This window comes from Excalfactoria chinensis, chromosome 15 (assembly GCF_039878825.1).
Source record: "Excalfactoria chinensis isolate bCotChi1 chromosome 15, bCotChi1.hap2, whole genome shotgun sequence".
Taxonomy (NCBI): Eukaryota; Metazoa; Chordata; class Aves; order Galliformes; family Phasianidae; genus Excalfactoria; species Excalfactoria chinensis.
Genome location: NC_092839.1, coordinates 1,472,293 through 1,496,030, shown reverse-complemented (window position 1 = coordinate 1,496,030; position 23,738 = coordinate 1,472,293). Strand labels below are relative to the sequence as shown.

The following is a 23,738-nucleotide window of genomic DNA, read 5'->3' as shown; positions in this document are numbered from 1 at the left end:
GTTCTGGGCTCCCCAGTACAAAAAAGACAGGGATCTCTTGGAAAGAGTCCAGCGGAGGGCCACAAAGATGGTGAAGGGCCTGGACCATCTCCCCTACGAGGAGAGACTTAGGGAACTGGGTCTGTTTAGCCTTGAGAAAAGAAGGCTGAGAGGGGACTTGATCCAGGTTTATAAATACCTGAGGTGTGGGAGCTATAGTGGCGAGGCTGGTCTCTTTTCAGTAGTGCGTGGGGACAGGACTAGGGGCAATGGGCTGAAACTCCAGCATAGGAAGTTCCGCACGAATGTGCGCAAGAACTTCTTTACGGTGAGGGTGACGGAGCACTGGAACAGGCTGCCCAGGGAGGTGGTGGAGTCTCCTTCTCTGGAGATATTCAAGACTCGCCTGGACGCCTACCTGTGCGACGTGGTGTAGGGAGCCTGCTTTGGCAGGGGGGTTGGACTCGATGATCTCTAGAGGTCCCTTCCAACCCCTATAATTCTGTGATTCTGTGATTCTGTGAAATCAGTTTTGATTTTCCGGGGATTAATATGTTGACACTCTCTTTATGCAGATTCAAGATCCAGCCCATATTATGGCTGGCACTGGATCCAAGTCAGGATTACCTGGTGGGTTGTATATGAAATCACAGCTTCAGATCACTGGTAAGTTGTTTGAAATTATGTACCTTTTCCAATCAAAAACATATAAGGCAAAAATGCATTTGTTTGTTTTTCTCCTGATAATTAAAGAGTGATAGCATGTTGCATTTCAGCAAGCTTTAAGTAGTACAGAGCCCATGAGAAGTAGCAAAATCAAACTGATGATGTAACGAAATCATGACTTGGCAGAAATATTTAAGATTTATCAGAATGTGTTTTGATATTATACTTTTTTGTGTAAGAAATGAAGAAATGAGTAGTTAATTTAGAGTAGCATTAACTCAGTTGTACAGAACAATAAGAGAGAACTGGGTAGGTGTAACAACGTCATACAAAACTGCTTTCTATTTGTAACACCTGGCACAGAACCGAGTCTTAACAATTTCACTATCTTTTTTACATCTCAAACTGAGTGAATTTGCACTACTGTTTATTGTATTTGACTTCTTTGTTAAATATTTTCAGTCATGATGAGAATGTTACTGTAACTGAGGACCAGTAGATTGCATAGGAATGGGTTTACATGGCCATGCTTTCCATTTTGTAGTGCCATACCAACAGAACAACTGCTGAAACTTAGCAGGTTTCTCTGCTCTGTGACTAACAAGTTTTACTCAAGTGTGAAAGATAAAGCCTGAGAATGGAAGGTTTGTGGATGTATGCTCATGTATATTTAGAAGCATTGAGGCCAAACTTTGCACTCTCAGTGTGGGGATGTGTGCAGAAGTTGTACAAATGAAAAGAATTCTCATAAACGGATGGGAAAACTTCAGGCAAAACAGAAGGTTGGAACTGAATAAACTGTGCTGCCCCTAGCTGTCACTTTGAGGACACAAACACGATTTTTCTCAATGGACTCTGAAACTTGAAAAAAACATCTCTTCTCTACAGACTGATATTGGAGATGAGAACTGAAGAGGTTTCAAAGGTGGCACATCTCCCCATAGCCAAGGGAAACCTAGCTAAGGATTATGTTAGTGATGCCTGTCTGAGGTTTGCTCCGTTAAAGGCATGTGAAAGTAAAGAAATGTCTCATTTTTAGGATGAAGACTGTTATGATGTTCATTTCTTAATTTATTTGTCATTCAACCACAGTCTGCAAAACCTCTTGCTCAGGCAGGCTTTGCTTTCTCCTAGAAAGTTCAGTAAACAGCGGCCCCCATCTGTCTCACCCTTATCTCTCCATTCTGCTCTTCTCATTTGGTTTCACATGAACTTTCGGGTTGTCTGGGTAAGAAAGAACCTCTAAAGTAGGCACAGGACTGCTGATTTGTGCTGACTCAAGTCAGATCTTGATGTCTTTGAGACACCTAGTGATGTTGAGACATGGATTGCTGCAGTATCCAAGTACTGGGGACATCAGGGGAAGGTAATGCTTGGAGATCAACGCCAGCTAACTGAACTAATTTCAATGAGAGCTCATGTGGAGAGAGTGCACTTCCCTTGGGAGCAGTTCAGAGCAGTTTATACTAAGCTACTTCTCTAAATCTCTAAAGGAGTATAGACTATAAAAGGAATCTAGGTAGATTAGCCATATGGACTTGAATTAGTCATCTTTTTTTAATCATGTAGTGCAGCTTAAGTAGTGATGAAAACACAGGACACCAGGCTGACATCTGTAGCAACAGAGAGGGGTTTGTTGACCAATTAGAAGTGATCAGGTATTTGTTGTAAGTACTGATTTGTAAGCTTAGTGCTGTCAAAGAATCTAAGAGCCCTCCTTATCTAAGAGCTAAATAAATATTTGGGTAGACTCATGCAGACCTAACCAAGGCTACGCACTCAGTGTTTGACAAGACAGGAGTATTGTAGTTGATGTTGAGTGTTTAAAGAATAAAAGGTTCAGGTTTCTGTTGCTGTCCAGATACTAATATAAAGAATATATTTACTAGCATGAAAAAAGCTCTGGAACTGCAAGTCTCGTCCAAGTTTTGCTCTAGGACAGTAAGTAGTTATTAGAGCTCTAAATTGACCTTCAGTTAGATTTTATGTAAGTTTGCTTTGATACAGGAAACTTAACGAAAGGATCCTTCCCTTAAATGTCTTCTCATCACCAGCAGTGACACTTGCTCAGGGTTCCTTAGTGAAGAAGATGGATTGTGTTTCAAGCTTTGTAAGAATCAAGTGTAATAAACTAATAAAGTGTAATAAATAAAATGATCCTGGCTGGGGACAGGGAGCAGGTTAGGATAGGCTGTAGATGGTATTCTCTGCTTTCAATACTGATGTGCTTTTGGGGATCTAAAACTGGTAATTATCAGTCATAGTGTCTGATGCTATAGAGGAAGTACTGTTACGTATTTTAGACTTTTGTGTGAGATGTTACACTGTACAAAATAGCCTGAAATGCAAAAACATTTGTTTTCCATGTGTGTTTTCTCTCTTGAAGCATTACTGTTGGCCATCAAGGATCTAATACTTGAATACTGAAGTAGCCAGCTGAAAAATATTATTTGTTGTTGAAATATTCCATTGATTATAACTTTTCTCTTTCTTAACAGTTATTTCAGCAAAACTAAAAGAAAAAAATAAGTGGTTTGGACCGAGCCCTTATGTGGAAGTCTCAGTAGATGGACAGTCAAAGAAGACAGAAAAATGCAACAACACAAATAGTCCAAAGTGGAAACAGCATCTTACAGTGTATGTATGGTGGTTTTGTTTTCTAGTTTGAGTTAAATTAATGCTATGCAAAGTGAATTTAAGAGTGAGTTGTGTTGTTATTTTAGACAAAGCATTCTGCGTTGCACAGTATAGAGAGATTTGCACAGTTTTTGAGGGCTAATATAGTCTGACATATGTATTTAATAAAACAATTGCATTATGTCCCATAGAAAAGACAGTGCTTACAAGGGTAGGTATCAATGTGTAAGAACTCAGCTTTAATTGTGCAATTATTAGGAAAGCGAAGGTAATCTGATGAAGCTGACAGTCCCATTCATGTTTTGCTTGTCACATGTAAGGTTAGTTTTTCATGGCTGAAAAGCATAGCTTTGTGTCCTGCAGTGTGCTGTAGCACTGTTAGTTGTCTGTGTCTTGTCACTTCCCTCTTCAGTCACAAGTACAAAATTGCTGTTGCATTTATACCTAAAAAGTACAAAACTAGCATTATTTTCAAGAAGAAACAGAGTTGGTGTTTGCTTATTGTAGTGTTTGTGTGGTGAGATGATAGGAGATATAAAGCACTGATGTTGAAACAAACACAGAAGCAGTATATTAAGTGGAGTGCTTATCCTGCAGGGATTGTTTGGCCATGAAGGTCTCTACTAATAAACAATAGATGTGAGATGACCTACTGAGAAAACAGTCATTAGCAATGCATTTCCCACAGTTGAAGTAATTAAAAATACATAAATGTTTGAATGTTCCTTACAGAAGAAGAATATCAATATTAAAAGTCATTCTGAAGTTCTTTTTAGTGATTTTTAAAAAGAACTTGCACACAAAAAAAAGGAAAAGAAAGAGAAAACAAACATGTTTGTACAGTGTCAGCAGCTCATACTGAGATAATTTGTTTCTGTCATAACACTTCTGAAAACTCAAGGGGACGTGAGAGGCGTGTGAATGTTTTACCTCTAAAGGTGACCTCTAAGGAACAAGTTCTGAGAGTTTATTCTTAATTGTAATGTCATCAGCTGTTTCATGATGCTCTTCCTTCTGCTGTTGTCAGAACACTTCTACGAAGGAAAAAGAAAAGTCTCTCTAGGCTTTCTGGCTTTTCTTATCACTGTGAGAAAGTCTATATTCTCCAGGGTTTTCCTGCTCACATACACCATCTGAGCTGTCATCTTCCTGCAAAATGCTTAGCTACATTTAGAAATACAGCAATTAGCATGATTTGATTAAACTTGTTTCAGAGGGGAGACGATAACTAACTGCTCTCTAAAAAGGATAATTGCATTGGCATATGTTTCTTCTTCAGTAAGGGGCTCTCCCAGTACATAACTGCTGACAGTTTGGGAGTGGAGGGCCTCACAGCACAGGTAGTCTCACTGTGTGCTGTCAGCTTCAGAATGTGGCTCTGCTGGTGGCTTCTCTAGGAGCTGACACTCATGGTCTATGCCACCAGCAAACAAATGGAACTGCCTGTGTGCTGGGCAGAGATTCCAGCATTGTGGTTCTATGACCTTATCAGCCAAAGGAGGCTTTTCATACTGCCACAATTTGTACCCTGCTTTTTAAATAATTTTTACAGTTGATGTACATTGCTCAGTTCACCCAAAAACTATTGCCTTTACATTAGTGCTCAATTTCTTCTTTTCAGGATCGTCACCCCTCTAAGTAAATTAACCTTTCGAGTCTGGAGTCATCAAACATTAAAGTCTGATGTCCTCCTGGGAAGTGCTGCCCTGGATATTCATGAGACTTTGAAATCAAACAGTATGAAACGTAAGTACAAGTTTGAGTGCAGTGCGTAACTCTCTCGTGAGCCTTAAGTGTTCCTTTTGTTGGTACAGATTGTACTTCTGAGCATCCTCACAAGTTTTCGTTATAATCTTTATTTTCTTATACACAATGTGCCATGGTGTCATTGGAAGCCTGATGTTTTTCACTTTACTTTTATGTGCAGGAGAGAAAGTGTAATTGATAAGTGGTTCCTATTACATAGCCTTAGAACTGATGCATTTCTGATGATAGATGAGAGAATGAGTGAATTTTGTTGATGGTTTGAAGTAGTGTTACACAGGTGTACGTTGTACTGTTTCATAAGACTTTGAACCAGTTAGCTTTTAGGCAGTATGTGCACCCTGTGGAGCTTCTGAGCAGAGCATCACATCCATACAGCACTGATGTGTTCTCATAATTCTTCCTTTGTTTCTTGACTTCCAGATGTTGGCACTCAAAGTGCAGCACGTTGGTAGCAATGTAATACACTTTTCTCCTGACAGTGTCACTGTTCTGTTGATTGTAGCTGAAAATTACAACTACATTCCTCTGTGTAACAACTGGTGTCATGCTGTACGATCCTGGATATTGATTCAGGCATGCCTGTTTACAATTGCATTTCAACAAATGACTGTGATGTACCTAAAAAGTACATCTGACTTAGGGATGTGATACAGAATCTTCACATTCAGAATGCAAGACTACGTGTCACTAGATAAATGTGATGTTTTACTCTCAAGGTAGACTTAATAGCTGTTCTGAATGAAGAATGAGGTGAATTACATTTTCTATCTATAGGCTGTCAAGGACAGATATATTAATTACTTAAGAAGTGTGGGCAGGAACCAGAGACTGCATTTCTCATATAATGATACACCTTTCTTTAGGTAGCAGAAAGCTTATGCTCTAGTTCTCCCTATTTTGTAGAAATGATACATTTGCCGATGCCTCCTTCATTTTGTAGTAAGGTAAACCCTGACTTTTTTCTTGTACTTTTTCAGTTGATCAGGTAGTGGTAACATTGCACCTTCTTGGTGACAGAGAGCCAGCAGAAGTGGTAGGAGATTTGTCTGTCTGTCTAGATGGAATGCAGGTAGATCCTGAGCTCCTGACCAATGGTGATGCCTCAAGTACAAGAAGTAAGTGATTCTCAGTTTAAATGTACAATCTATATAGTATCTGGTATACAAAGACTCTGTGTTTTGTTTTTTTTAACTGAATGCTTTAACACAGTGCTTTAGTAATGGTAATGAGTGGTTTATTTGAGTTGGTGTTTGTAGAGACCAGAACTTTTATGCACTTTTATTTGAGGTGGAGTCATAATCAGCAAAGATTATCAGCATTACTGTAAAGTAAATAAGACCAGCACCTTAGTTTTCTGAACTTTGCTTACTGCGTCTAGCATTTACAAGCTACCATTGTGCCTTATCTAACAAAAGCCTTTAGCTTCTCTCAATTTTAATAAGACTATGAACAAAAAAGCAATATAAAATGGATAAATTTAGTCTATTCTGGCTAGGAAACAGCTTTATACTTAATTTTTGTTAAATATCTAAATGAAATGCTTGCATAGATTTTGCTGGAGAGGGAGATCCACTCTTTTTTCTGTTTATCCTTGTTATCTGAGACTGAAGATGCCAATTAATTTTTAACTGAAAGTCTTGAATAAGTGTAAAATGTGTAATTACATTAAAATAAAAGCAAGGCAGTTCATTTCCTTTGGTTGACACAAAGGTGCATTTCTGAGGGTGACGCAGTGTGCAGACTAGAACTAGATGGGAGGCAATTTCTCCAGGATCAAACAGGCTATCTGTGGCAGAAAGCAGCTGGATTGTTAGTTGGCTTGTGCCAGAAAAGTGTTTTTGTTTTTTGAAGGACTAAATGAAGTCAGTTTCTGATTCCATCCAAATATGTGTTAAAAAGATTGTGGTCTGATGGAGTCTGATCTTGTTTTCTTTTTCTAAAGAAAGTCCAAATACTGTGAGGCTTGTGGAGCAGGACTGAGGTATTTTGGTAGGAGCACTTGGTGAAAGTAACAAATTTCCCTCAGGTTCAGTACATGGAAGAAGTAAAATCACAAGTGGAAGTCATTTCTTTAAATTAACCTACAGAAAAAATTGTATTAGTAAGTAGGAAAAGTCATGCCAGAAAGAATAGTAATTCTCAGACTGAGTACAGTTTTGTGCTGTCAGGTGTTAGAAAGCAGCTCAGCAGAGGGTTCCAAGATGACAGATAAGGTGTCTGAAGCAGTTGAGAAAAATCTTGAAAAGATTCAGTGTAACATGTTCTGCAGTCTAAGGGCACTGACTGGTGGTGCGTTGTTGCCTGTCTGGCCTTTCAAGTTAAGTTTCTGTTTCTGGAATTGAAATAACTTCCTTGAACAGCACGTCATGGTAAGAGTTTACATCCAAATTTTACATCTGTAGTTAGTTCCCATCAGAGCTGATAATTGATTTCCTTGTTAATGGCATTTGTTTAATTCGGTGGAATGAAGTATTTGTGCTATCAACATGAGTGAGCGTTTCAGTGTTGCATATTCAAGTACTGCAAGTGCTGGCGCAAAAGGCAAATATTTGCAAGGTAGCTGAATAAGCAGTTGAAAAACGTCTGCAAATCTAAACTGAACTGTTATAATTCTTTTTGGAGAGCAGCCAAACTTGGACCTGCTCCAATGCCTTTATGCTACACTGTGTATAGAGAAAGGGAATGGTCCAGGTCAGAGACCAGTACAGAAGCAAACCCCTGCAGCTATTTGCTAGCCAGCCAGAGAGAGGATTTCAGAGGAATTTGTTGTCCTACCTGCTCTGCCTGCCCTCAGAGCAGGGTCAAGAATATGAAAAGTGAGCTCCACTTAAAAATGGAGATAAGTGCTTGATACTGCAAACAGAGACAGAACTGTGTGCCTTTGGCAATATTCATGCAGTTGGATAAGGTATGGTTATATCTTCCATAAGGTGAAAATGTTACTGCTTTTGCACTTCGTGGCAGCAGTACTTTAAGAAAGTGCATACACATACATAGGTGTGAAATGTGTACAGCCTTAAAATAGATCAGCAGCATATAAGTGTACAGCTTCTGCGTCTGAGTGAAATCTGGGCTTTAAAGACTTATGTTTTTTGTGCTTGGAAGTGATTCCAAATGTTGCTCATACTGCTGCTGTCCTCTTATTTCTGGTATTTAAGGTCCTACACAGAATGATAGCTCCAAAGCAAGAAATGACACTCGGTAAGACTTTTTTCCCTTGTGTTATGTACTTAACATTTACGTGTCTGAGTGAGGAACTGTATGGTTTACAAACATGATGACTGAATAATTTGTTCTGATCTGAGCATATCCTTAAAGAAAAATTATACTACTGTACATTCAAATATTTAATTGTCTTTAAAAACACGTTAATTAAAACTTTGTTTAAAATAGCTAGCAATAGGAACCTTTTTCCAAAATTAAGCAGAACTGTACTATACAAGCTCAATGTATGGTGAGAGCATTGGCTTTGAATTCAGTAACTTCAGTAACTCTTTGCAGATTTTTCTTTCTTTATCTGCTTCATTTAAAACACTGTACAACTGCATGGCCTGTCGTTCTTTGCCATCAGAACAGGTGCCTTGGTGTGGCTGAGTCCATCAGCACAAATAGTTGGTGTGTTTTATAACAGGGTGCATTGAAAGATTTAGGTTCAATTAATCTTCACTGAGCAATTAAGTGTGTTGTTGTGAGGTGCATATATATCCTACTGTCTCTGTTGTGAGAACAGCACTTTGTGTTGAGTGCTAACATTGATTAGACCAGTAATGTTTTAGCTGCCACAGCACCTCACTTTGTATATTTCTGCCTTAAAGAGGACTGAAATAAGCCTGATGTTGTATTGGCTCTCATACATAGATATACATTCCTAGTTCAAAAACTGTGAGCCTCTTCTCATACATTATCTCGGATTTGTAGGTCTTGTGAAAAATCTTGAGCTCAGTGCAGATTTTCACTATCACAGGCAAATTCTGTTCTGTTTTGAGGACATGTGGTTGAATCTCTCGACTGTCCCCACTGTGAGGAAACTATTTCAGGGAGCATAGCAGCATTAGATGTTATTTTTCTCAATGAAAACTAGCAGTCTGCAGCTCAGAGTTAAAGGAGTTGTCTCATTCCTAAGTACTGAGTATTTCTCCTTCAAATGTGTGCTGACTGCAGATTCCATTCTCAAGACAAGGATAAAAATCCCAAAATAAAATGATTTAAGAGTAAATTTCCCAGTGATAAAACAGATCGCATAAAAATAAATAGAATCTTTAAAGAAGCCCTACTGATACATAAACACCACATGTTTTTACGCTTCTGTTTCACAGCATGGAGGTATCAGAACTATATTTTGCTTTGTTGAGAAGATACCAAAAGATAACAGTTACAGTGTTTTAAGATCAATTTGGGATTATGTCCCATACAATTTAGTGGGATAAAAGTGACCATATTTAACCTGCAGCGAGCACCAAGCCACGTTAATTAGTTTCCAGTACTATGAGTATTTTAAGTGTTTGTACAATGTGCAGCACTCTGAGATGAGATATGGAGTATCTACGTTCATCTGTAAGAAGGCAGGAAACCTCACTTAGCTGAGTAGTCTAGAGTTTTCCCATAGAAGTTTTATACAGTGCTGTTTCCTTTTTTTAGCTCAGAAACATGCTTCCCTGCTTGGGTATGGAATGCCTGTATGTGTAAGAGTATAATAATAGTAATAAGAGTTTGTGTGGTTTTATTACCATCTAATAGGGCTTTTGGTGTTCCTGAAGTATTTATTTTAAGGATCATGTAAGTGATTAGGAGCATGTCTAGCAGCACTTACTGCTGTCTGTATAATTACATTTCATATGCACCATTGTCTTAAAATACCTGATCTAAGTACACAAAAGATAAAAGTATATACTTTTGACTGTAAAGTTCTGACAGAAGCAGTGCACTTCCTGGGACCAGGGGAAAGCTAGGCTGTAGTTCTTGCAAACTTCACATACCTAATGATTTGTACATTGTGTCGTAGTCATTTACTTTAGGGTGGTTGTAGCATGGTATGGATTGTCTTGGAAACACTTCTATACAGAAAGGGTAGTTAAACACTGGAATGGGCTCCCCAGGGAGGTGGTTGATTGACCATCCCTGGATGTGTTTAAGAGTCGTTTGGATGTGGTGCTCAGAGATATGATTTAGCAGAGGGTTGTTAGAGTTAGGGTACTGTGGTTAGACTGTGGTTGGACTTGATGGTCTTCAAGGTCTTTTCCAACCTGAGTGATACTATGATTCTGTGTGTACCACACCCAGTATAGAGCAAAGGTGCATTTGACATTGATATTGAGGTCAGATATATGTGATTCTACTTGATCCCTTATGCCTTGTGGTTTAACTGGTTTTACCTACTACCTATTGTGCATTTATAAGAAGTAATTTTAAAGGCATTGGTCTGAAATTAAACCTGTGTATTTGTTACTTTTGACCTCTGTATTTGCCCTGCCAATCCACTAGATTAACAAAACTCTTTAGACATAAAGATGTAGGTACATTTAACTTTGCTCAGTGGGGTATGAATGTACCAGATTAATACATTGCTAGGTGTAACCGAACAGTACAGAATGAATGAAGACAGCTATTTCAAGTTAAGTGCTTGAAAAGTTGAGATGCCATTTATGAATTCGTAGCTCCTCGTCAAAATGCTAATGCTTAGGCCTAAATTCTCTATCAGTATTCAGGACTGAGCTTAGTGGGAAAATCTGTGTGTGTAGTTAATTTGTCTACAATTTTCAAGCATTCTGTTTGTTCTGAACATATGCTTACCGTGTGAGGCAATGCATACAGGCTGTTCTCCAGTCTTAATCAGATTCCTATCTCATTAGAGACTAGTGGCATTCATGGGAGGAAATAGCTCAGCAGCAAAATGCAGAGGGCCTGAAGGCAGGTACATTGAGTTGGGGAATGAAAAAGGAGATTTCAGCAGCAGATGTGTGTACATCTGTTTCACTACCTTTTCATCAGCTGAGGTTTTGTACACCTCAGGGGGTAAATTCTCAGTGTTCATACAAACATGTAGTTTTTTATAATTATCATGAATGTAAAAATCTTATCTGGCCATAGTTATTACGTTCTTGTTTCTTTTTTAAAACTTGTCATCCATACACTCTTAGTATAGTTCTCCTTTTTGTCTCCCCCTACAAAGGACTAACTCCAATGGCCTTGAAAGCTCTGAAGATGCTGCTCCAAATGAAAACAAAACTGTTAATGGCAGTGATTCTCCACTGCTCACAAATGGAAGCTGCAAACCTTCTCGACCTCCCAGGCCTTCTAGACCACCTCCACCCACACCCCGCAGACCCGCATCTGTAGCTGGTGCGTATTCTAGGGCCAGACATCCATTTCAAAGCTACTGATGAGCTGTACAGTCTTAAGATGAACACAAAGATTACAGATGCATGTTTTTAACTACAAGTTTTTTCATGGTAAATTCTTGGGTAATTCCTATTTTAACAGTTTGCATTCAATATCATTGTTTCTCTTATGAGTAATTTCTTGTTTCCATGACTGAGAAGTGATGATTGTAGTGATACTGCTAAATATATTGGAGCTGATGCCAAAAGAACATGAGTGAGTGCTACTGTTGCATTCAGTTAATTTTAATGAGACCTATGAACATATCTGCTGAAGGATTTACAGAATGTGTCTCAAGTAGATAATAGTGGGGTTTAAAAGACTGTTAATTTCTTTCTACAGTTCTGGTTAAATTCTTTGAAACAGCAGCACCTCAAACATTGACTGCATGAAAACAAGTAGTTTTTTTTTGTCTATCTTATAATTTTAAAACTACAGAACTTTAAGACAACGGTAGGTGTTTTCAGGGTAACTCCTCCACACACACACTCTACCATCTGTTTTGGCGATCTCATTGTGACAGTTGATAAATACTGAGGCTGGATGGAAAACTAGGCTGCAGTAATTATTTTAAAAGGTAAAGGCAGTGTACTTTAGTGATAAGACTGGTGTATATTTCTTAATACTGCCTACCAAATGGCCTGCATGGGGAAAAAAAATCCAGAAGCACTTAAAGAGTGCATGTATTCTCCCTTTCACACCCTTCATTTTCCCACATTGTGTCAAATCTCTTCTTGAAAATGATATGCATAATATCTCTTAAATTATTGCAATAATAAATGGGTAGTCCATCAATGCAAGCAAATGGCTTTTTCTTTATAGTCATCTGGTGTTTACAGAATGCAGACAAGTTGCTTTGGTAAATAACATTACTTTGTAATATGAAAGCTGTGCAGCTGATAGAAGTTCTTGGATTAAAGCAGTGGTAAGGTCCTGGAACAGGCTGCCCAGGGAGGTTCTGGGTGCCCCGTCCTTGGAGGTGTTCAAGGCCAGGTTGGATGTGGCCCTGGGCAACCTGATCTAGTAATTGGGAAGTTCAGTGGCCCTGCCAGGCAGGGGGGTTGGAACTTCATGATCCTTGAGGTCCCTTCCAACCCGGATCATTCTGTGATTCTGTGTGTGATTCTGTGAACTAAGTTGCCTTTTTTTTTTAATTAGTTTTTCTGTGAAGTAGAAAATGTAGCTGTGTGTGCATTTCCAACTACCACCTTTTGCATGCTTACTTCTGTGACTTATAAATTCTGCAATAGGTTACCAATAATGAGAGAAATACCAGTTAATGATTTATTTTTTCTAATCTGCCATAGGAAGTGTAAATGGTTCTCCATCCACGTCCACAGAGAATGATGGGGCCAGTGCAGGTTCACTGGCAGGTGCAACAGCAAATACATCTTCAGAACCGAGCCCTGAGGGGGCAACAGCAGCAACAACAGCTCCTGCAACGGCTGCACTCACCACACCTCCAGTATCAAGACAAGTCCAGCCAGTAAATCCTCCAACTCAGGCACTAACTACAGTCAGTCAAGGTCCTCTTCCACCTGGGTATGAGTTTAATGCATTTTTCTGCTTTTTCTATTTTCTAATTTTAAGCCTACCAAAATACAAATAACATCTGTCTTTTCCAGCATAACAAAAATTCCAAGAAGCTTTTAAAATGAAGGTTTTCTAAACTGTTTGACCTAGAGGACCTTCCAGTGGGTGTATATGTGTATACATATATATGTATATGTATAGTTTAGTCAAGAAAGGAATTAAATTTGAGTAGTTTAGATGCTCTTTGTAAAGTGCTAAGTCAGTGAAACAGAGGTTTGAAGTAGTGAGACAACTTGCTGTCTTCAAATTAGAATGAAGTCAAGTAGTAAGAAACTGGTATAAGTAAGTAGAAGGAAAGTTATTGTTGCAGGACATAATCTGTTAAATGTCTTTAAATTTTGGAGTTTATACATTGCACCTCCTGAGAGCAGTGTGGGCATCATCTGGAATTCCACCCATGTGGAATTTGTTACATGATTGGTCTCTTGCTTCAAAGACATGATTTAGGTTCTTAACTTTTTCTTTAAAAAATAGAAATGTTTCTGTACTCTGAGTAAGCAAAAGCAAAAGTTTCCTAATGTGAGTGGTATAATAGGTGAACTATTACCTGCTTTAATTTGCCTGCAGTTAAAGCAATAGGTAGGTTGGATTACCACACTTACAGGATAACTGTGAAAGCAGTTTTGAAGATGTCAGTTGTTGCTTTACCATTTTTATTTCATTAGAGGTGGCAAATTACTGTGCATTTTCCTCCATGTTATGTTTGATAGATACACAGGAGTAAGTCAGCATCCCAAATGCTGCATATTCAGAAAATACAACTTCAGTTTCCCTTTATGATGATCTGCTTATATGTGATGTGTGCAACATTTGCATAATTGGGAGATTTAAATTAAATGAGTATTATTCTAATAGGGGATTATTCTCCACAGATGATTCTTCTCAACACATTACTGATCCATTTGATATTGAATACAAAACATTGCTTGCTGGGACAGCATGCTCATGCATGAATTTTAGCCTTAGTTTATCAGAACCTAAAGGTGGTTATACAGAAATTTTTTTAAAAGTTGTTGTTTTAAACGCTTCAAATGTTTTATTAAGATAAGCATTTTATGGGAAGAAACGTTTCTCATCTTTTAGTGTACCCTTCATGCTGATGAGTGGCTGGAGTAATTCCACCTTGAGATAGATAAAAGTGTCATTTTATTTTCAGTTGGGAGCAAAGAGTAGACCAGCACGGTCGTGTATATTATGTAGATCATGTTGAAAAAAGAACAACGTGGGATCGGCCAGAGCCTCTTCCTCCAAGGTAAGCTGTGTAAAGGCATCTGATTGCCTTGGATGTGCCTGGACTGGGTGTATCTAAAACTATCAGTTTACTACAGCTGGAGAACACATTTGTAAATTGCAACATGAACAAGTGCAAACAGTTTATCCAGTTGATTCCCGAAGAGTTCTACAGTATGGAAAAGAATTGAATGTCGGAGATAATTAAATTGAGATTTCTTGTCAAAAGAGTATGCAAGTGGCTGTGTGCTATATATGGGTGAAATCAGTAGGCACCCTTGACTATAAAAGATAATCAAAACCACAGAAGGGTTTTTTTGTGATTAGTACAACTATTAGCCTGAGCACGAATGCTATTGGTTATTGTGAGGCTATTGTTTACAGTCTTTGATCTTGTCTTAGGATTCCCAGCTGTTAAATTACTATACTCTTATAAAGAATCTTTAGTTTGTAGGCATTTCCAGCTGTTAGAACAACCAGGGATGTTACACTTTGTGGAGGTGGTGTTTTCATTTGTTATTCTTTTTTTTCTTCTATACTGAAGGAAAACACAACTCTTCTGTTGCAATTCATTCACGCTGAAGTGATTCATGCGTTAGAGAATTAACAAAGTAAAAGCACACGGGACAGTAAAGAGAATTAGATTTTAAAGAACAAATCAAGCTGGCATAGTGTAAAGGAAACCTAACTGTTGTATTCAATATTTAAAAAAAATAATAATCTGGGAAGATTTCCTACTGTATTATTAAAACTTACTCAGCTCCATGGTGGTTTTATTCACATTTGGGGATTAGAACCAGATGATCTTTAAGGTCTCTGCCAACCCTATGAAATTTTCTAAATAGTGTTGATGTTTGGGGACTGAAATATTGAGGGGAGAAAAAAAATTCCCCCCTCCCCAGCAAACAAGAATTTCTGTCCAAACAGACTAAACTCATTGAAAAGAACGTTCAGAAATCTTGTATTGTACCACTCAACCATCTGAGTTTTTGTTGTCTTTTTAGGAGAATTATTGTCTTACAGATTGGCTGGGGTAAATGCAGTATTAACCAGTACTGTATTGACAGTGTTTTGTGTAGCACTTGAAAGGTAGGTTTCAAACTTTCAGTGCTTAAACTGGAAGTACAGGAATCGAGATGAATCTGACTTGGGAAGGACATAGAGGGGATTACATTTGATTTTAGCTCTTTACATCGTACTAGTGGAGAGTGAAAGATGAAAAACACATCAAAATGACCCCATGCCTTAAATCTGCTACCAAATGTAATGGCTGTCTGCCTGTAAGCGTTCCTTCTGAACCGTTACAATTGTCTGCTCTTAAGAACTCACACATCTAATTTTATTTTTATTTTTTTTCAAGCTGGGAGCGACGAGTTGACAACATGGGGAGAATTTACTACGTTGACCACTTCACAAGAACAACAACGTGGCAGAGGCCAACATTAGAGTCTGTCCGGAATTATGAGCAGTGGCAGCTTCAGCGCAGTCAGCTTCAAGGAGCTATGCAGCAGTTTAATCAGAGGTTTATATATGGGGTAAGAAATGCAGTGCTGACTGTAAAAGCTAAGAGAAGCATCTTTTCCCAGTTCTGAAGCCATTATTCTCTCTTATGCAGATTGAAACTAGGTTTATATAATTGTTTTGAGCCTTACAGTTCCAGACTTCATTACAATTTATTTTTTATGTGTATAGCATCTTTGAGTTTGTAGTATGGTATGAAGTAGTAATTGGTAACGTTGGTCCATGTCCTTGCAATGGCTGCAGACAGTGTGATGGTTTTTATTTGTCAGTTAAATATATATTATGTTCTTTGGTAACATTTATGTATAATGTTGATAAAAGTAGTGCTGTTTTATTTATATTGTGTCTTGCAATGGCTTAGCCAAAGACTGGGAAGGAAGGCAGGCTCAGAAGCTATGTTTCTATACTGGGTAAAATGGAATGAATGTAATGAGGGCAGAGGAATTGAAGATAAACCTTCCAGAATTGTAGATACATTGTTTGCCTCTGAATAGTAGGAATAATGCCTGTGCCTATAATAGTAGGTGTAATGCCTCTGAAGTAGACTACAGATAACTGAAATGCTACTGGCTTGTCAAGAACAGAATGGGTTCTGAGGCAGTAGGGAAAAGAGTTCTGTATGGAGGAATGAAGCAGCCTGCTTTCTGCTTGTTTTGGGTACCACCGTACTAATTTCCCTCTGTGTAGGCAGGGGCACTTCACAAAGGATAATTATTTTCTTGGCTCTGCAGTTCATTAAGCATGCCAAGGGCTGTAAAATTAGCTAACAGAAGAGCTTAGTACCAGGAAATAAGTGAGGCCAAAGAAAGGACCAATTTGTAATGAACTATGTACTGTCTTTGCATGCAGTTTCCACATTTTTTTTTTAGGGAAAAAAAAATGTTGGCATCTTTGGTTATATGTAATACCAACAAAAATGCATATATACTTCAATAATTTATGATGGCTGTGTTAGAACATCTGGAAAGCAAATGGATGATAGCTGGCCATTATTAATGCACCATTTGTTTGTGTGACTTGCAGAACCAGGACTTTTCTTCCACTCAGAACAAAGAATTTGATCCGCTTGGCCCATTGCCACCTGGATGGGGTAAGACTGATTAGAAATAGTGTTTTGTAATGCAATGTAATTAGACATTAAAGCATTAAAGATTTCTTCCAAGTTATTTTATCAGCTCTTCTAGGCTACTTTTGTTTAACTGAAAATCTAGATTATTTTTTCTTTCACAGTTAAATCCAGCCAAGCATTCTGTTCAAATATCAAGACCTAACAAGGATGAGCAGTTCTGAAGTACATTAGAAACTACAAAGTATTCTGTTTTTTCTCAGTAATTATCAGGTCATAATCACTTCTCTCACACTGTCATCCTATTTTTCACCACTCTCATTAGGCAGGGTTTACCCCCTCTCCCTCTGCCCTGGATGTTTATTGCTCTGAAAAGTTTTTGTAATGACAACTAATAATCATCCCTTGACTTGTCCCTCTCCCTGGAATACGTTTGTTTGATTTTGTACTTCACAGGTTTAACAATTTACAATTAATGCAATTCTTTGTGCATGTGTGTACCAAAATGTAAAGCTGAATTCCTGCTGTGACTGTGAGGCAGATGTGAGAATTCAGGTTTCATGATACAAAGGCAGCATTCTCAGGGTTGTAAAGCAGGTGACTGCCTGTCAGAGTTCGAGTTGGGTTTTTGTTTTAATCAAACATAACTATTCAGATTTTTCATCTCATGTAGACACAACATCATGCCATAAACTTGTTGTGCCCTCGCTTGTATTTTATTGCACTACATACACAATATGTAAAAGCATGTTTTTTAGGCTGATGTTCCTGGGAAAGCTGTGAAGCTGAATTTTCATGTTGAAATGAATTCTGCTGCCGGTGTAGCTCCTGTAGACAAGTGTTTGCTTCCAGACTTCCCTTGTAAATTGAAGCTTTTTACCTGCAATAGTCAAACTTTGGCCTTTTTTTTGTAATTTGTCTTCTGCGTTCTGCACGTCTCGTAACTCCTTAAATAAAAATGGTGTAAAGAAATGCAGAATGGTCCAGAAGACCAAATCCTGGCATTTGTCGTAAACGTTTTTCAATCATGGACATATATTTATCTGAATGAAAATCTTGGAAACCATATTCACTTTTATTTCCTGTCTATTACATGAGTACTTCATGTTGCTGTTGTTATCTTGCTGTTTGCACACCTTTGTATTTTCTTGATTCTTATATGTACCTCTGCAACCTCTTTTGTCTTCGTTGTCTATATGGTTTGTGAGGCATGTAGCAAAAATCAAAGCAGCTGGGATTTCCTGTGGAGAAAACAGCCCATGTTTTTGCTTTCTTTCAGTTATTTTTTCCTACTGCTAAAAAAATGACATAGTAAAGGATCTTAACATGGAAAGTCATCTTATCTGTGTTTTAATCCTTCTACATTTTTAGCTTGGAAAAATACCTAAAAAAGCTTTTCAAGAAGTGCAAGCAGTAGGACAATGTATCTAATGTAGGTGAATCTCTTGTGATTAACTGTTTCCTTCCCACTAATGTTTATATTGTTATTATGATGTCTAGACTCTCACTGCTGTAAGCTGTGCAGTTGTAGACAGCTGATCTTTTCAGGGCAATAATTGAGATGCTAAGAAATGATGCATGAACACTTTAAGTGCGGCTTTTCCCTGATGGGTGATGGTGCAGCTCCATATGATTATTAGCCATTGCTATTATTCAGATAAACTGCTGTTTGTGAATAGACTAGGAAGGAGTAATGTCAATGAAAGTGAAAAGGTGTTGTGTCAAAGGAGGTACGGAGAAACGCGAACATAGGTAAGGCTATGGCAGGCTCTGGTAGTTGGATTTATTTGTTGCATTTAATTATTTCAACAATATGGTAACCTAGGTATTGAAATTTGTTTCCTTTTTGTATATTTTTAGAAAAGAGAACTGACAGCAATGGCAGAGTGTATTTTGTCAATCACAACACACGTATCACACAGTGGGAAGATCCCAGGAGTCAGGGGTAAGAAATCAATTGCGGCTTCTTGTAAATCTGAAATGAAAATGTAACAAAGAAGTGAGAATGGGAGCTGGGCTGGGTGATACTGCTTACAGCTCAAGCATAGTCTGTCACAGAATCATAGAATGGCCTGGGTTGAAAAGGATCTTAAAGATCATCTTGTTTCAACCCCCATGTTGTGTGCAGGGTCACCAACCACCAGACCAGGCTGTCCAAAGCCAGATCCAGCCTGGCCTTGAATGCCTTCGAGGATGAGGCATCCACAGCCTCCTTGGGCAACCCACTCCAGTGTGTCACCACCATCTGAGTGAAAAACCTCCTCACAGTATCAAACCCAAATCTGCCCTGTCCCAGTTCAAAACCATTCCCCCTGTCCTCTTGCCATCAACCCATGTCCTATACGTAGTTCTCAGGCAGTTAATATTAAAGGATACCACGGAAATGGAGATTGTAATATGGATAATATAATGTAATGGATAGTAATAATAGAGTTAGCAGGAAAATCTTGCTCAGCAGCAGTGAGTTAATTCCCCAGAACAGTTCCACTATTTTCATATACTGTATATGTATTTGTATTGCTGCAGGGCAGAGAGAAGGATTTCATGCATCCCATGATGTAGAAGATTCTGAGACAAAATTTGATTATTTACCAAACAGATGATAGCAAAGAGATAGAGATGGAAAACACAAACTCCAGGAACTGCAGCACTTCCACTTTATCATTTTAAAATAAAATTAAATTTGGAAAAAAAAAAAGAAAAAAGAAAAAAAAAAAAAAGAGAGAGAGAGAACTTGAGGCACTGCCCCACATTTAATGGCTTACTTTGTCTCTCGGAGGTAGTAAGTGAAGAGTGAAGGATGTTTTCATCTCACTCAAAAAATCTGGGATTAAATTTCCATGAAGTGAAACAGTTCCACCTGTCCCCTACAGAGGAGGAAGAAAAGTGGAGGGGCTAAGAGCCGCAGCCAGAGATGACGACCTTTGCATGTCAGGCACATCTGCAGCAGCTGACTGAATGGAAAACACTATTATTTCTAATAACCACCCAAACTTATAGCTGGAAACGTGGCCCTACAGTGTCTTTCTGTGAGGGAAGGAAACACTTCAGTGGAGTGATACTACTCAAGTGTTCCATGTATTTCAAGATACACTTACACTGATATCAAAGTTGAGGTGGAAGTTGTCAAAAAAGGTCACTGTTTGTATTTTCTTTATGGTCTCTTATTTTTGTCATTCTGAAACACTTTAAGCTTTTGGCTGCTGCAATTATATGTGAGGTAGCTAAAGCTACTTACAAGGCAGTGTCAGTTTCAGAATAAAACTGTAATAAATGACAGATTCTATTTGCTGTTATATTTCTATGCAACTGAAGGAGTTAAAAATTCATTTAAACAATCACTGTGTTCTGAGAGCTGACTTGAACATTGGAGAGAAAAAGGCAGGATAAGTGTTGAATGGAAAGTTTCACAGTCTGCACTTCTAGATCCACTAGAGTTTTTACTGTCTCAAGTCATTGATTGGTTGCCTTGATTGTATTAAGTTGTATTAAGTTACCATGTATTTTCTTGTACTCACAGTCAATTAAATGAGAAACCGTTACCTGAGGGCTGGGAAATGCGATTTACTGTGGATGGCATTCCGTATTTTGTGGATCACAATAGAAGAACCACTACATATATAGATCCCCGCACGGGCAAGTCTGCTCTGTAAGTGTTTTTAAACTACAGCTTTTAAATGTGAAGTTCAACAGCCATCATTGTTAAGTTTATTTTCTCTGTTTGTTTTGTGTGCAGGAAGTTTTACATGTAAACTTTTTGTTTCCTTAGTCCACTGATGGCACTCCCTGAAGATGAATGCTTTGAACACATAAGAATTCTCCTTGCTTACCAGTAGACTATAATATGAGCTTCATTAGTATTTCTAATGACCTGATCCTGTTCTTCCATTCATTAGTCTTTCTTCTTATAAGTACTCTTTCTTTACATTTCAGGAGATTCAGTGGAATTAAAACCAGAACTTAAGAACTTCAAGTAACTGAATGATGGCTGACATCCCATTCTTACTATTTTTCTAAATACAATTAATAGGTAGATACTGTTGAAAAAATACTGCACATACACTTTACAATGTACAAAGGAGATTTTTTTTAGTTTAAAAGCGAACAAAAAGTTATCAAATGAAAAGAATATCCAGCCAGAAAGCCAACTGAACCATGTAGCCCCACAGACAATAAATGAGCAGACTTTTCCTTAAATCACAAAACCACTTTTGAAATTCTTTTTTCTCTCTTTGGTTCCAGAGACAACGGACCTCACATAGCTTATGTACGGGACTTCAAGGCAAAGGTCCATTATTTCCGGTTCTGGTGTCAGGTACGGATTTCTTTATTGGGAACATTTGGTTGCTGTTTTGTGCTCTGCTTACTTGCTGTAAATGAACCACTTATTCAGTGCTCTACAAATAAAATCAATCAAATGAAATTAATCAACCTACTTCAAATGAGTTTAAAAAGGGGAGAGTAAACACCAGGCCTGTATAAACTGATGCAACTGAGGGCAGCTTTAAAACTGGGTAAAGAAAACCCACACTAATTTACAGCTTATTTTACAAGCTGCTCAATTTAAGAATGCAGTTTTCCTTATGCTGTTAATAAGTGAATGTGTGGAAGCACAGTATTCTAAAATACAGTTAATGCACGATGTAGTTTCTGCAGAGATGCTTCTGATAGAAGGTGCAAGACATTTGAGATAGAACGTGTCTGTCTTATTATGGATTGGCACGACCTTACGTAGTAGCAAATTACAATGTTAGTCTTGGTCCTTTGAATTCTGCAAATACCAAAGGATTTTGTAACTTGGTACCTTGGAAAAATTTGTAGTTTAAAGTGTTCCAGTTTCCAAAAGTCAGTGAATTATAGTTTGAAAAAGCAGAATGGAGCCTAATTTTTCACTTTGCACAGAATAACCTCAAAATAGTTTTTGTATTAAATGTTGTGCTGGAATACCTTGCTGATTTACAGTGTGTTTGATCTGAATGTCTTCCCATGTACTAGAAGAGTACGCTTTGAAGCTGTTCAAAGCAGGATCAGAGGGCCTGTATACCGCACTGTAGATCTCACTTGTGAAAGCAATTGTTCTTGGAGTAAATAAAAATGAAAGTGTCTTGATTGCTGTCTTGATTGCTGACTGCTTTATATGGATTAGTGAAATCTGCTTTTGCCTCTTAGAATGATGTATATATTAAACTACAGTGTTACAGTGTTAGAAACATGAAGTCATTGTGTGTCTCACCTCTGAAAAATGTCATTTCAGCAACTGGCAATGCCACAACACATAAAGATCACAGTGAGCAGAAAAACGTTATTTGAAGACTCATTTCAACAGGTATTGGACTAAAACATATTAGCAGTGGGCATGAGAAGTTGAATTAAAGAAATCTGATATCTGTGTGCCATTCTTAATGCCTTGACAGCTTAATAATCTTATTTTAATAGATACTAACAAAAACTAGCAGTTATAATAAGCATGGCTGTATCCTATCTAAAGATCATGCAAAACGTGAAATACTGTCTCCAAGTGATTCATGTGATTGTTTCATGGACACAGTGATTTTATAAATATATCTTTATTTATTTGTTATTATTATTTTCCACCAAGTTCTTTAAAATCTGTTGAGTCAGCATGCTCTGCTGTGTTGGCACACTTATTCTGTGTTACATAAGCCCAGTTTTGTACCAAAATATGTTAAGCTGAACTCTGTTATGGCGTTACAGATTTTCAAACGAGTAATGAAATGGTTGAAAGAAAACAAAGCTGATTAATTGTATTTAAATAGTAGCAAAATTTAACTATGCTTAGAGACCGAAACCATGTTGACGATTTGTTTCTGTACAGTATTTGTAAATGCCTTCCAATTCTCCTTTGACTTTTTTAGTGTTAATTGTGGCGATGAAATCGCTTTTTCTTTCTTTTACTTGTTAATCTGTGGAAGTATGGTTGCTACTAACCTTAACCCCTCAAATGTGGTGAACATTCTGTAAGCAAGTACTGTTTCATGTATTCATTATTCATTCAGTGCTGCTTGACACAGCGAATAAATGTAATAGTAGTATGCCGAGCCAATGCTTGTAGCTGTTTTCTTCACACAAATTGATTGTTTTTCTTTTACTAAGATAATGAGCTTCAGCCCTCAGGATCTGCGGAGACGTTTGTGGGTTATTTTCCCTGGTGAAGAAGGATTAGATTACGGAGGTGTTGCAAGGTAAACTGAACTAAAATGCCAAACAGTGCTTTTTCCTGCATGTTTTTGTGAAGACTTCTCTAAAGTAGTGTATTGGGATCTCTTGGAAAGAGTCCAGCGGAGGGCCACAAAGATGGTGAAGAGCCTGGAGCATCTCCCCTATGAGGAGAGACTTAGAGAACTGGGTCTGTTTAGCCTTGAGAAAAGAAGGCTGAGAGGGGACTTGATCCAGGTTTATAAATACCTGAGGTGTGGGAGCTATAGTGGCGAGGCTGGTCTCTTTTCAGTAGTGCGTGGGGACAGGACTAGGGGCAATGGGCTGAAACTTCAGCATAGGAAGTTCCGCACAAATGTGCGCAAGAACTTCTTTACGGTGAGGGTGACGGAGCACTGGAACAGGCTGCCCAGGGAGGTGGTGGAGTCTCCTTCTCTGGAGATATTCAAGACCCGCCTGGACGCCTACCTGTGCGACGTGGTGTAGGGAGCCTGCTTTGGCAGGGGGGTTGGACTCGATGATCTCTAGAGGTCCCTTCCAACCCCTATAATTCTGTGATTCTGTGATTCTGTGATTGAACTGCAGCAGTTTCAGAATATTAGTGAAGCTTATTCCTAATCTTTCCTTAGAATATCACTGTGTGTCTTTAAAACTGTTTAAAACTATTTTCAGTTCACTTTAGGAATTGCTTTAGTCTGTCTCAACAGGTGCAGTTTATTGACTT

The 23,738-nt window shown here is 38.2% G+C and overlaps 1 protein-coding gene across 3 annotated transcripts in view; it reads left to right on the top strand.

The window, feature by feature from the left end:
- The window catches only part of ITCH (itchy E3 ubiquitin protein ligase), a 64,090-nt gene that overhangs the window by 27,849 nt on the left and 12,503 nt on the right, over positions 1 to 23,738 (top strand). For all 3 annotated transcript variants that reach the window (XM_072350233.1, XM_072350234.1, XM_072350236.1), the window contains exons 2-16: positions 555 to 645; positions 3,144 to 3,282; positions 4,904 to 5,028; positions 6,027 to 6,164; positions 8,208 to 8,250; positions 11,219 to 11,388; positions 12,735 to 12,969; positions 14,177 to 14,272; positions 15,611 to 15,785; positions 16,795 to 16,861; positions 18,698 to 18,782; positions 20,358 to 20,486; positions 21,080 to 21,152; positions 22,092 to 22,163; positions 22,952 to 23,040. In XM_072350233.1, the coding sequence (XP_072206334.1) occupies positions 576 to 645; positions 3,144 to 3,282; positions 4,904 to 5,028; positions 6,027 to 6,164; positions 8,208 to 8,250; positions 11,219 to 11,388; positions 12,735 to 12,969; positions 14,177 to 14,272; positions 15,611 to 15,785; positions 16,795 to 16,861; positions 18,698 to 18,782; positions 20,358 to 20,486; positions 21,080 to 21,152; positions 22,092 to 22,163; positions 22,952 to 23,040 (1,706 nt within the window). In that variant the 5' untranslated portion in view covers positions 555 to 575. The remainder of the gene's footprint in view (positions 1 to 554; positions 646 to 3,143; positions 3,283 to 4,903; positions 5,029 to 6,026; positions 6,165 to 8,207; positions 8,251 to 11,218; positions 11,389 to 12,734; positions 12,970 to 14,176; positions 14,273 to 15,610; positions 15,786 to 16,794; positions 16,862 to 18,697; positions 18,783 to 20,357; positions 20,487 to 21,079; positions 21,153 to 22,091; positions 22,164 to 22,951; positions 23,041 to 23,738) is intronic.